The 13,025-nt window shown below is 39.0% G+C and overlaps 1 protein-coding gene across 5 annotated transcripts in view; it reads left to right on the plus strand.

Annotated features, from left to right (window-relative positions):
* LOC124612260 (cAMP-specific 3',5'-cyclic phosphodiesterase 4A-like) overlaps window positions 1-13,025 on the plus strand; it is a 329,771-nt gene that overhangs the window by 169,802 nt on the left and 146,944 nt on the right. For all 5 annotated transcript variants that reach the window (XM_047140347.1, XM_047140348.1, XM_047140349.1 and 2 more), the window contains one exon: window positions 1,687-2,010. In XM_047140347.1, coding sequence (XP_046996303.1) covers window positions 1,687-2,010 — 324 coding nt within the window. The remainder of the gene's footprint in view (window positions 1-1,686; window positions 2,011-13,025) is intronic.

Genomic DNA, 13,025 nt, shown 5'->3' on the forward strand with positions numbered 1-13,025 from the left:
ATTTAAATAAGTAAGTATGCTACTTTGTCGAGCCTCATACGATTGTTTTAGCAAATTTGAAGTTCCACTTTTGTGTCCAGTGTAGGAATATACTTTTTTACATGCAAAATAAGCCACTATATCTTTTATCTTTTCATTGCCATCAAATACGTATGCGAATTTTTTCTAAATTGGCGATTTCAATTTGTTTTCAAAATGGTTCAAATGGCTCTGAGCACTATGGGACTTAACTTCTGAGGTCATCAGTCCCCTAGAACTTGGAACTACTTAAACCTAACTAAACTAAGGACATCACACACATCCATGCCTGAGGCAGGATTCGAACCTGCGACCGTAGTGGTCGCATGGTTCCAGACTGTAGCGCTTAGAACCGCTCGGCCACCCCGGCCGGCCAATTTTTTTTTCTTCACTAATGTAAAATCACATTTTTTCACCTTACACGATATTGTATCCATCAATATGGTGTTCATTTGATGAAAGAACTCTCACTGATATTTGCTATGAATCTCGTTGTCACTCAGTCACTACAAAGCGCTAACTGAAGTCGGCGGAAAATTGCAACAGGCACCTGTCTGGTAGACAGTGGCCAGGTTTGCCACCTAGAGAGCACTTCACAGGCCACACAAAAGACACAGGCCACACAAAAGACACAGTCGTGGAAATGGATTAGGCGCAGGGCTCTTGGGTACAGCTACGTCGGTCGTAGCCAGGGGCTAAGGACAACAGATATCCGCTCTACCCAGGCCCTGCAAGATTCCAAGAATGTCAACAGACTTGAGGTTTTGAACTAACATTGCAACATATGTACTGGGCAGATGTCTTGCTCATTATCCGCAGATGACCCGCGGATATCCGCGCCGGTCACGATTTTATCCGCCAAGTAACAAATACCGCGGATATCTGCAGATATCCGCATCTGCGCAGACCTCTACTCATAAATAATACTGTTCATGTGCTTTCCTCCATTTCCCATTTCCTTTGGCTCATCACTCCACCTTTGAGTCTTACCCCTCTCCTACTCTATCTTTCTCTCTTCCCCCCCCCCCCCCCTTCCCCCCCTCGACCAGAGGGAATAATTATGTATTTGAGCACCCTGAGAGTTAACCTTAAAAATGGCTATGAATCTCTAAGCTAATTTTTTATCTTCTTTTCTAGATTTTGTGTGTCCTTACCAGTGCATTGTAGATAGTTGTTCCCATTTCCACATTACAAAACAGTGATCAATGTATCTTTTGGTCTAAAAATATTACATGTAATTTTTATGTGCATGCGTTAGTATTAGTTATATGAAACGAAGTGTTTATCCTGTGGTACGTTTGTTTAAATATTCTGTAGTTTAAAAAAAAAAAGCAATTCTCATCTATAAAAGTATTTGAAATTTTTCTTTTGCTTCTAGGGAGGGTTACTTAGTATAAACAGATTATATGTATAACAGAAAATATGTATAACAACAAGGTATAAAATTTACAGAGAACTGATAACTGTTGGTATTATACACACAGTGTAACTCTACACTTTATGTGTTGGATTCTGAGAGTAATGGAACAGGCAAAATACCTTACACTCGCTCCCAGTGTCCCCTCGTTGAGTTCACGACTTAGAATGCAAGTGTAATATAGATATTTTATCTTTCTCACTCACTTTCTCTAAATGCATGCTGGCAAATGCTCTGTACTATATTCACAGGTTTGTGAGGAGTTCTTCCGTCAAGGTGATTATGAACGACAGCTGAACTTGCCAGTAACATCATTGTGTGATCGGCAGACGACTTCTGTGCCAAAGATCCAAGCGGGCTTCTTCCGGTTTGTGGTTTCGCCACTAGTAGAAGAGTGGCATCGTTTCCTAGGAACACCTCTTTCTCGTCGAATGATGTCTCATCTGCGCACCAATCAAGCACGTTGGGAAGCATTAGTCCAGCAGGAACTAGCAGAGGAAACTCGCACAGAAATTTCAGATGCTGAGCCTGAACCTGAGCTTGATGAGGAAGATGAAGTCATACAGGCAGAAGAGGTATGTTCATTGTGCAGCAAAAATATTCTGTTTAGAAACCGCATTTCCATTCTGAACACTTCACAGGCACGGTATAAAATTTGTACTTTGTTTCCAGTTTATTTTTGTTAAAACTTTTAAAGTATACCTAGTGAAATTAAGGGTTCGCTCTTCACGGGACATACTGATTGTGTGACCACTAGGTTGTAAAATGGATTTTCAGTGCATAAGATGTACTATACTTGTACCTTGTTTGCATGTGATTTTACTGTTGTCATTTTAGGATTTGAACAGTATATGAGAATAATGTTCTGTTTGTACGTACAGAGGTGTTCTCACTGGTTTGCAAGTACTGCTGCATCCATGTCAGTGCTCCTGTTGCTTGTGTAGTGTAATGTATGTATTCTGTCTCTGAATTTTTTAGTTTCCTTTTTTCAACAAATGCAACATCAAGAATAGAGTTTTATGAGATCATGGAAAATAGAGGGTGGAAAATGATAAGCGATAAGAGACAGCAGCAAGTGGGCACATCTAATGGTTATTGTGAAACATTGTAAAAATGCTGCACTGTATTAAGAAAAGTTATTAAAAAGTCCAGAAGTATGTTCATTGTGTCTGATTTTTATCACATATTGTAATAAAATTAAAACAATTTGGAATATTAAGGGAAAGGGGGCAACTGAGAGTACATAAACACTGTATTTCTGTCAAATTCAATGAAAAGTTTGTTAACAAATAGTCAGAAGTAGAAAGCATTTTTAATAATCATTTTTAATTGTTGTAGAGAAAATAAGATCCAACTAATCATTAGAAAATGCAAGGCAGTGTATGGAAGAGGCAATACCGATACAATTTGATAAAATTGAAATTCAACCCACCTCTCCTACTGAAATTAGGAAAATAATAAATTTGCTCAAAAATAAAAGCTTACATGGAACTGATACTCCCAACAGAGTACTGAAAGCGGATAAATAGGATTCTCAGCCACATACGTAGTAGCTCACTGAGACAGGTTATTTTTCAGATAGACTGAAATATGCTATTGTTAAACCATTGCATAAAAAAGGGGGTAGGTCTGCTGCTAGCAGCTACCACCCAATCTCACTTCTGACAACTTTGTCCAAAATTCTTGGGAAAAAAATGTATTCAAGAGTAGCATCACATATTTGTAAAAATGAAGTACTAACAAAATGTCAGTTTGGTTTTCAGAAAGACTTTTCAACAGAAAATGCTATGTATACTTTCACTGATCAAATATTATATGCTTTGAATAACTGAACATTGTCCGTTGGAATATTTTGTGATCCTCTATGGTTTTTTAATGTGCAAATCATGAAATTCTTCTAGATATGCTGAAGTATTGTGGTATGAGTGGGACAGTGCACAAATTGTTTAATTCATATTTAACTGGGAGAATGCAGGAGGTTGAAATTAACAGTACAGGTAGTCTGCAAGAATCAGCAGTCTTCTACCTGGGGAGGTATCAAGAATGGTATCCCACAGTCTTGGATCTTTTATTGTTCTTAAAATACGCTATGTGATCAAAAGTATCCAGACACCCACAAAAACATACATTTTTGATATTAGGTGCATTCTGCTGCCACCTACTGCCAGGTACTCCATATCAGTGACCTCAGTTATCGTCAGACATCATGAGAGAGTAGAGTAAGATGCTCCGCAGAACTCATGGCCTTTGAACATTGTCAGATGATTGGGTGTCACTTGCGTCATACAAGGTGTGTTCCATAAGTAATCCAACCAAATTCATAAAAAATCATTTATTGAATATATTCGTACAAATAATCAAAAATTTTCAAAATAGCACCCTCTTTCGTCGATACACTTCTGGTCAGTGGGAGCCAGGTCAGGAGTGTAGGGAGGCTGCGGAACCAATGGGGTCTTGGTCTTGGCCAGAAAGTCGTTGACAATGAAGGTGCTGTGACTCGGCACGTTGTCGTGGTGAACTTTCCATGTGTCCTTGATGTCGCTTCGGCAGTGTGAGACCCTCCTTTTCAGTCTTTTGAGCACTTTCCAGTAAAACGCTGAGTTCACCGTAGTCCCGGAAGGTACGAATTTGTGGTGGACAATGCCTCTGATGTCAAAGAAGACAATGAGCATGGTTTTGATCCTGGACTTGCTCATGCGTGTCTTCTTGGGCTTGGGCAACGATGGGGTGTGCCACTCTGAACTCTGCCTTTTTGTCTCAGGGTCACACTCAAAAATCCACGACTCATCACCAATGGTAACTAAGTTAAAAAATGAGGATAATTTTCACACGTTTCCAACAATTCTTGGCACCGAAGCACTCGCATGTGCTTGTGTTCATCAGTCAACACTTTTGGGACTAGTTTGGCACACACCTTTCTCATGTTCAAATCTTCAGTCACAATGCGGAAAATGGTTGTTTTTGACATGTTTAGTGTTTGTGCTATCAATTGAAGGCTCAGCCATCTGTCAGAGTTCAAACAATCGTGCACACGCGTCACATTTTCGTCGACTTGTGCGGTTGATGGCTGTTCACTGTGAGGTTCATCGGTGATCTCCTCTCGGCCCTCCATGAATGACTTGTGCCATTGGAAAACTTGTGATTTTGACAAGCAATCAGTCCCAAAGGCACGTTGAAGTAATAGAAATGTTTCGGTGGTGGACTTCACAAGTTTAACGCAAAATTTTATAGTGTACCATTGCTCTACAGAATGATCCATTGTGCCGTGTTAAATAAACTCAAAACAGGATTGACCGAAACACACATCCTGACTGGCAGCTCACAGCCAAATGAGACAAAGAGCATTTTGAAGCTAACACCCCCCCCCCTCCCCCCCCTCCACTTAGCCCAGCCGGTTACGACACGCTGTGGTGTACTGTTGCATCAGAAAAAAATTGGTCGCATTACTTATGGAACGCACTATTTATGTCTGTATGTGACGTTTCCACACTCCTAAACATCCCTTGGACCACTGTTTCCAACGTGATAGTGAAGTGGAAACGTGAAGGGACACATACAGCACAAAAGCATACAGGCCAACCTTGTCTGTTGACTGACGGAGAACACTGACATTCAAGAGGGTCATAATGTGTAATAGGCAGACACCTATCCAGACCATCACACAGGAATTCCAAACTGCATCAGGATCCACCACAAGTACTATGACAGTTAGGCGGGAAGTGAGAAAACTTGGATAACATGGTCGGGCAGCTGCTCATAAGCCACACACAATGCCGGTAAGTGTCAAATGACGCTTCGCTTGGTGTAAGGAGCATAAACATTGGACGACTGAACAGTGGAAAAATGTTGTGTGAAGTGATGAATCATGGTAAACAATGTGGCAATCCGACGACAGGGTGTAGGTATGGCGAATGCCCGGGGAAGGTCATCTGCCAATGTGTGTAGTGCAAACAGTAAAATTTGGAGGTGGTGCTGTTATGATGTGGTCGTGTTTTTCATGAAGAGGGCTTGCACCCCTTGTTGTGTTGCATCGCACTATCACAGCACAGGGCTACAGTGACATTTTAAGTACCTTGTAGCTTCCCACTGTTGAAGAGAAATTCAGGGATGACGATTGCATCTTTCAACACGATCGAGCAAATGTTCGTAATGCAAGGCCTGTGGCGGAGTGGTTACACAATAATAATATCCCTGAAATGGACTGGCCTGCACAGAGTCCTGACATGAATGTGATAGAGCACCTTTGGGATGTTTTGGAATGCCAACTTCATGCCAGGCTTCACTGACTGACATCGATACCTCTCCTCAGTGCAGCACTCCATGAAGAATGAGCTGTCATTCCCCAAGAAACCTTCCAGCAACTGACTGAACATATGACTGCAAGAGTGCAAGCTGTCATCAAGGCTAAGGGTGGGCAAACATCATATTGAAGTCCAGCATTACCAGTGGAGGGCGCCATGAACTTTTAAGTCATTTTCAGCCAGGTGTCTGGATACTTCTGATCACGTGGTGTATATTAATGACTTGCCACTCTATATTCATGAAGATGCAAAGCTTCTTCTTTTTGATGATGATACAAGCATAGTAGTCACACCCAACAAACAAGAATCAGCTGAAGAAATTGTAAATAATGTCTTTTAGAAAATTATTAAGTGGTGCTATGAAAATTGACTCTTCTAAATTTTGGGAAAACACAGTACATACAGTTCTGTACAGTAAATGGCATAACACCATTGATAAATATGGATTTTGAATAAAAGTCTGTTGCTAAGGCAGAATATTCAAAATTTCTGGATGTGTGCATTGATGACAGATTTAATTGGAAAAAACACATTGATGATGTGCTGAAATGGTTAGGTTTAGCCACTTATGCTATTAGGATTATTGCAAATTTTGATGATAAACAGATAATTAAATTAGCCTACTGTGCCTATTTTCATTCACTGTTTTCATATGGCTTGATATTTTGGGGCAAATCATCATTAAGAGAAAAAGTATTCATTGCACAAAAGCAAGTAATCAGAATAATAGCTGCGGTCCACCCAAGTTCACCTTGCAGACATTTATTTAAGGATCATGGGATATTTACAGTACACTCGCAATACATATATTCACTTATGAAATTTGTTATTAATAATACATCACAATTCAAAAGTAATAGTGAAGTGCATAGCTACACTTCTAGAAGAAAGGATGTCTTCACTATTCTGGGTTAAATCTAACTTTGGCACAGAAAAGATTGAATCATGCTGTCACAAAAGTCTTTGGCCATTTGCCTAACAGTATTAAAAGTCTGAAAGACAGCCAACCAACATTTAAAAATAAATTAAAAGAATTTATGGATGACAACTCCAACTTAATAGATGAAGTTTTAGATGCGAAGTTGTACGTGGGTGGGGGGGGGGGGGGGGGGGTGTAAAAAAAAATATTTAACTGGCACGTTCCATATCATTATGAAATCTTGTATTCGTGATCTGTGTAACAAGTATTGATGTAATGTAATTGTAACTTGTTTGTGAAACTTGTGTCTTTCATTACATGTCCTCCGTCTCCCCTCAGATATATTAAAAATTAAAATTATTTCATTCATTATGAGAAAATGAGATGGTGTGGCATTGGGGGATGATAACCATAGGAATTCTAGTATCATAAATTCTTATGTGAAGTAATATAGGGAACAGCTTGACAGATACCAGGATTAGTGACCACAGGGTTGTTGTAGTGAGACTGAATTCTATAGAATGTACATCCACTGAAAATAAATGCAAAATAAATCTATTTAAAAAAAGGAGATAAAGATTTGCTTGCTGTTTCTAACAGTCTCCATCCCTTCCAATCTGACTATATAAGCGTAGACCAGATGTGGTTTGGATTCAAATAAATAGTATCAATGGCAGTTGAGAGATATATACCAAATAAATTAATAGAAGATGGTACTGATCCTCCATGATACTCAAAACAAGTGAGAACACTGCTGCAGCAGCAACAAAAAAACCATGCCAAATTTAAGAGAACACAAAACACCCTAGATCAGCAAAGTTTTACAGAAGCTCAAAATTTAGCATGAACTTCAATGTTAGATGCTTTTAATAGTTTTCACAATGAAGCGCTGTCTCAAAATCTGGCAGAAAACCCAAAGAGAATCCAATTGTATTTTAAGTAAACCAGCAGCAATATACAATCAGTACTTTCACTGTGTGATAACGATGTGATGTTACTGCTGACAGTGCCCTTAAGGCAAAATTCCTAAACACGGTTTTCCAAAACTCCTTTACTGAAGAAGATGAAGGAAATATTCCAGAATCTGAATCAGGTACAACTGGCAACATGAGTAACCGAGAAGTAGATATCCTTGGTGTAGTGAAGCAGCTTAAATCACTTAATAAAAGCAATGCATTTAGTTCAGATTGTATACCAGTCAAGTTCCTTTCAAAGTATGCAGATACAATAGCTCCATATTTAGCAATCAAACACAACTGCTCAGTTGTCAAAAGATCCATACCTTAGGCCTGGAAAGTTGTCCAAGTCACACCAATACTAAAAAAAGGAAATAGGAGTAATCCGCTGAATTACAGACCCACTAACATCAGTTTGCAGCAAGACTGGAACATACACTGTGTTTGAACATAATGAATTACTTCAAAGAAAACAATTTATTGACAGACAGTCCACACAGATTCAGAAGATGACATTCTTGTGGAACACAACTAGATCTTTATTCTCACGAAGTAATGAGTGTTATCGACAGGGGATGTCAAAAATTGCTTCCATGTTTACTAAATTTCCAGAAGTCTCTTTAGACACCATTCCTCACAAACAACTTTCAATCAAATTGTGTGCCTATGGAGTATCATCTCAGTTGTGAGATTGGATTTGTGAATTCTTGTCAGAAAGGTCACAGTTGATAGTAATTGAAGGAAAGTCATTAAGTAAAACGTAAATAATACATGGCATTGTAGGCCCTCTGCTGTTCTTGATCCACATAAATGATTTAGGAGACAGTCTGAGCAGCCCTCTTAGATTGTTTGCAGGTGGTGCTATCATTTACTGTATTTTAATGTCATAAGATAATCAAACCCAGTTGCAAAATGATTTAGACAAGACGAGATATCTGTACAATGTTAAAAGTGGAAATTGACTCTAAATATTGAAAAATGTGAAGTCATGCACATAATAACTAAATTTGGGATACGCAGTAACTCATTCAAATTTAAAGGTTGTGAATTCAACAAAATACTTAGAGATTACAGTTATTAATAACTTAAATTGGAATGATCATGTTGACAGTGTCATGGAGAAAGCAAACCAAAGATTGTTTTTTATTGGCTGAGCATTTAGAAAATGCAACAGGGCTAGTAAAGAGACTACTTACACTATTCATGTCTGCACTTTTCTGGAGTATTGGTGTGCGGTGTGGGATCTGCATTAGTTAGGAATGTCAAAGAACATGAAGAAAGTCCAAGGAAGGGGAACTTGTTTTGTATTGTCATGAAATAGGGGAGAGAGTGACACAGATATTATATGTGAATTGGGGTGGCAATCATTGAAACAAAGGTGTTTTTCATTGCAACAGCTCATCTTGTGAAATTTCGATCATCTTTTTCTCCTGAGAATGTGAAAAATTTTTTTGGTGCCCATTTATATAGGGAGAAATGATCATCACAATAAAATAAGAGAAAGCGGAGCTCACATGGAAAGATTGAAGTGTTCATTTTTCCTGTATACGTTTGAGAGTGGAATGGTAGAGAGGTGGCTTAAAGGTTGTTGAATGAACCCTCTGCCAGTGGCTTAATTGTGACTTTCAGAGTAATCATCTAGATGTAATTTATACCTCATCAACTGAATGATGATTACTACTTCAGCTGCTTACTACTTCTTGGGCCGTGTTCAGAGCAGCACTGATAAAGGTTATTAGATCCTGTTGCAAAGAGGTCACCAACAGCTTGGTCACAGTGTGTCCATCTCCTTTGTCAGCTTTTAGTGAGGTCAAGGAGGTTCAGTTAGAATCTGTTCTATGTATGGGTGGATTAGATTTTAACTTCCTAGGGTGAAATGGATACCGTGATAACTCAGTGCTTGAAATGAATATAAAAAAATGAAAGTGAATGAGCTACATCTGTCTCAAAAAGAACGTGGTGAGTAGTTTGCAATCTGTCCTAAGTTACTGGAATTACCAGACAAGTTTTACAAGTTTATGAGACGAAAGGAGAAACTTTCTGTTAAATAGTCGAGGTGATACCTGGTGACCCTGGAAAGCAAGATTACGAACACTCTGCCTTGCAGAATTTATTTGAATTTGTGCAGAAATACATCAGTTAACCTTCAATGACTGTCATTCAGCGTACTTGTGGAAGATAAAGTTTAGGATAAGGTATCATGAACACCTAAAGCACTGAAAAGTGGAAACACACAACCACATTTGCAAACCACTTCTGGCATAAAAACAGCAGTAAGTGGTAACAATAATTTGTAGGCAGATAATGCCCACCTACCACAACTCAAAAAAGATCCATTACAGTAACGTTAAGCATAAGATATGCCACCCTATCTTGAGAATATAATTTACGTCTAAAATTTCCGATAAAGAGTTCATCTGGTTGTGGTTTTTAGCAAACCTATTATTTCAATTGATAGATTCTGAACTATATGCCAATTATGATATTTTTCATCCTTAGGATGCACAAATTCCTCCTTTGACTAATGTACCAGTTTCTCACTGTCCACATTTCATGTTGTGTCAGCCGGTATAACTGCAGAAAACAAATTGATTTGAATTTCACCAATTGTTGTCTAAGGTATTTACATTCGGGTGACAAGATCGTTTACTTTATGAATGTCCATGTAGTGTTTTATAGTGGTTTACTGATTTGAAAAGATCAGCCATTTTTGGCTGATGTCAGACATTGTTGGAATTCACTGATTTCAGAGCCACTGTGACTGCAACCTTAGACTTCTTACTTTAGTAGCTTTGATGTCTTACCATAGATACCATACTTTGCATAGTTGCATAACTGCCTGACAGTTGTGTACCCTAACCTACATTTCTGTCTAAGAGACTGCAGTCATAAAACCTTTTGGAACTCCATTCTAGTAGTCAGTATTACACTTTTGGCAGTAGCTGCACTATCTCTGCCTCAAAATGTGCTTGGGTGATCTTCAATATGCGACACAAATATTTAGGATCACTGCCTTACACATTTCATATTTACACTCGGATAAATAATTTTGCCTGTAACTTCTTACTTTTAACAGGTGATATGTAATTTGAAAAGATAGTAACATGGTGCAATATTTAGTGACTGGTTCCAGATGTACTTTTGTTTAAATGTAAAATTATACACCTTAGTAAATGCATGCTCATTGTAGTCCTTCATTACAAAATTCAAAGATCCATAATTGGAGCCACATCTGTCATACCTGGGAACAACAATACACAAGGACGCAACAGAGAACAGTAACAGGTTCATTCCTATGTTACCTAAGTAGTAGACTCTGTTTCATCATTTAGCTACTAGTAAATGGCTGTTTTTCGTAAGCATTCTCATTTTTACTCTCACAGCTTACACAGGAGTTAGGAACTGAATGTGTTTTATAAGTGTTAGGGGGGAGAAGCGTACCCAAAGAACAACAGCTGGAAAAATCTCTACTGGTAGCCGTTCAAAGAAAGGCATCAGTTATCTCACAAGAATCAGTTTAAACCTTTAAATATCTTACTTTTGCTGAGAAACTAGATGTACTGTGGAATCTCACTTAATGAGCACCTCACATAACATGCAGTTTACATAATGAGCGAAACAAATCATACAAAAATGACTCACTTAACAAGCAATGTTTCGCATAACAACTGGTGATGGTTTATTGTGACGTCACCAGCCATTTGCTTGTGGTGGGGGAAACTTTCAACAATATTAACACTTTTCATTGTCGGCAGCGGCATATGACCAATGTTTTTAGTACATACTACAGTCTAGTTTTTTTGCTCATTCTGCTGCAATCTTAGTCTAGCTTGTGATCACATGTTTTTCTAAATTTGTGTTCACATAGTGTTTTTTTGTATGCAAATTTTAATAACCTTCATAGAAATGTCTCCAAAGGTAAAGCACCAAGAAGACGACCATAAGAGAAAAAAAATGACCTTAAAAAGTGAAACGTAAAATCACTGAAAAACGCGAATGTGGTGTGAGCATTGCTGATTTAGCATGCACATACAATCAGTCTACATCAACTGTTTGCACTATCCTCAAGAACAAGGACAACATTAAGGAGACAGATGCTTCAAAGGGAGTGACAAGAATACCTAAACAACGGTTTCGTACTCTGGACGATGTGGCAAGGTTGCTTCTTACATGAATAAATGAAAAGCAGTTGCAAGGGGACACTGTTAACAAGAATATCATTTGTGAAAAGGCAAGAATGATTTTTGCAGACCTTATTTAGAAGATGCCAGGATCAATAGTGACTGAAGAAGTGTTGAAGGGAAGCCGTGGGTGGTTTGAGAAGTTTAGGAGAAGAACCGGCATCCACAGTGGTGTGAGGCATGGTGAAGCAGCCAGCTCCATCACAAAGGTAGCGGAGAACTTAATCAGCAATTTCAAGATGATCATAGATTCTGAGGGTTACCTGCCACAACAAGTTTTTAATTGTGATGAGACAGGCGTATGCTGGAAAAAAATGCCAAAGCATACCTTTATAACAGCAAAGGAGAATGCATTGCCCAGTCGCAAGCTAATGGAAGACCATCTCACCCTGCTATTCTGTGCCAAACTGCTGCTTGTTTACCATTCAGAAATGCCATGCGCCTTCAAGAAGTCTAAAGTCTAGAAAAGCAGGTTAAATGTAATGTGGAGGTGCAGCAAGAAGGCTTGGGTGACAAGTGTGCGGGTTTTTTTTGTGGTTGGCTCAATGAAATGTTTGCTTCTTCAGTGAAAAAATATTTGCTTGAGATGATTCTGTCACACCATGTCATGCACAGTGCTGCTGCCCATTCTCCAGCCCTACAGGACCACCTCCTCGATGAATTTCAGTTCCTCGAGATCCAATTTCTGCCTCCCAAAACCACTCCATTATTCCAACCTGTGGACCAACAGATATTTCTAACTTTATGAAGCTCTACACTAAAGCACACTCTGAGCATTGCTTTGAGTTGACTGAAGCAACCAATCTCACTCTCAGAGGGTTTTGGAAATATCAATTCAATATAATTGCCTGCGTCAAGATGATAGAAAGGCATGGGAATGGGTTACCAAGGGAACTCTCACTTCTGCTTAGAAGAAGTTTTGGCTGGAGTGCTTTGTTGAATGTGACTCTGAGGCATTTGAGTAAGTACCTGTGGAGCCTGTAGCCAACAAGATAGTGTCATTGGCCAAGAGCGTGGGGCTAGAAGTGGATAACAATTATATCACTGAGCTTTTGGAAGATCACAGCCAAGAAATGACCACCAAAGAACTTACAGAGTTGCAGTGTGCTTCGCAGCAGGAAGTTGTGGAGAGAAGTTCTTCAGAGGTGGAGGAGGAGGAGGAGGAGGAGGAAGCAGTAACAGTAACAGCAAAGCAGCAATCTTCTGGCACAATAAGAGAAATGCTGGAAGCAT

This window comes from Schistocerca americana, chromosome 4, assembly GCF_021461395.2.
Source record: "Schistocerca americana isolate TAMUIC-IGC-003095 chromosome 4, iqSchAmer2.1, whole genome shotgun sequence".
Classification (NCBI taxonomy): Eukaryota; Metazoa; Arthropoda; class Insecta; order Orthoptera; family Acrididae; genus Schistocerca; species Schistocerca americana.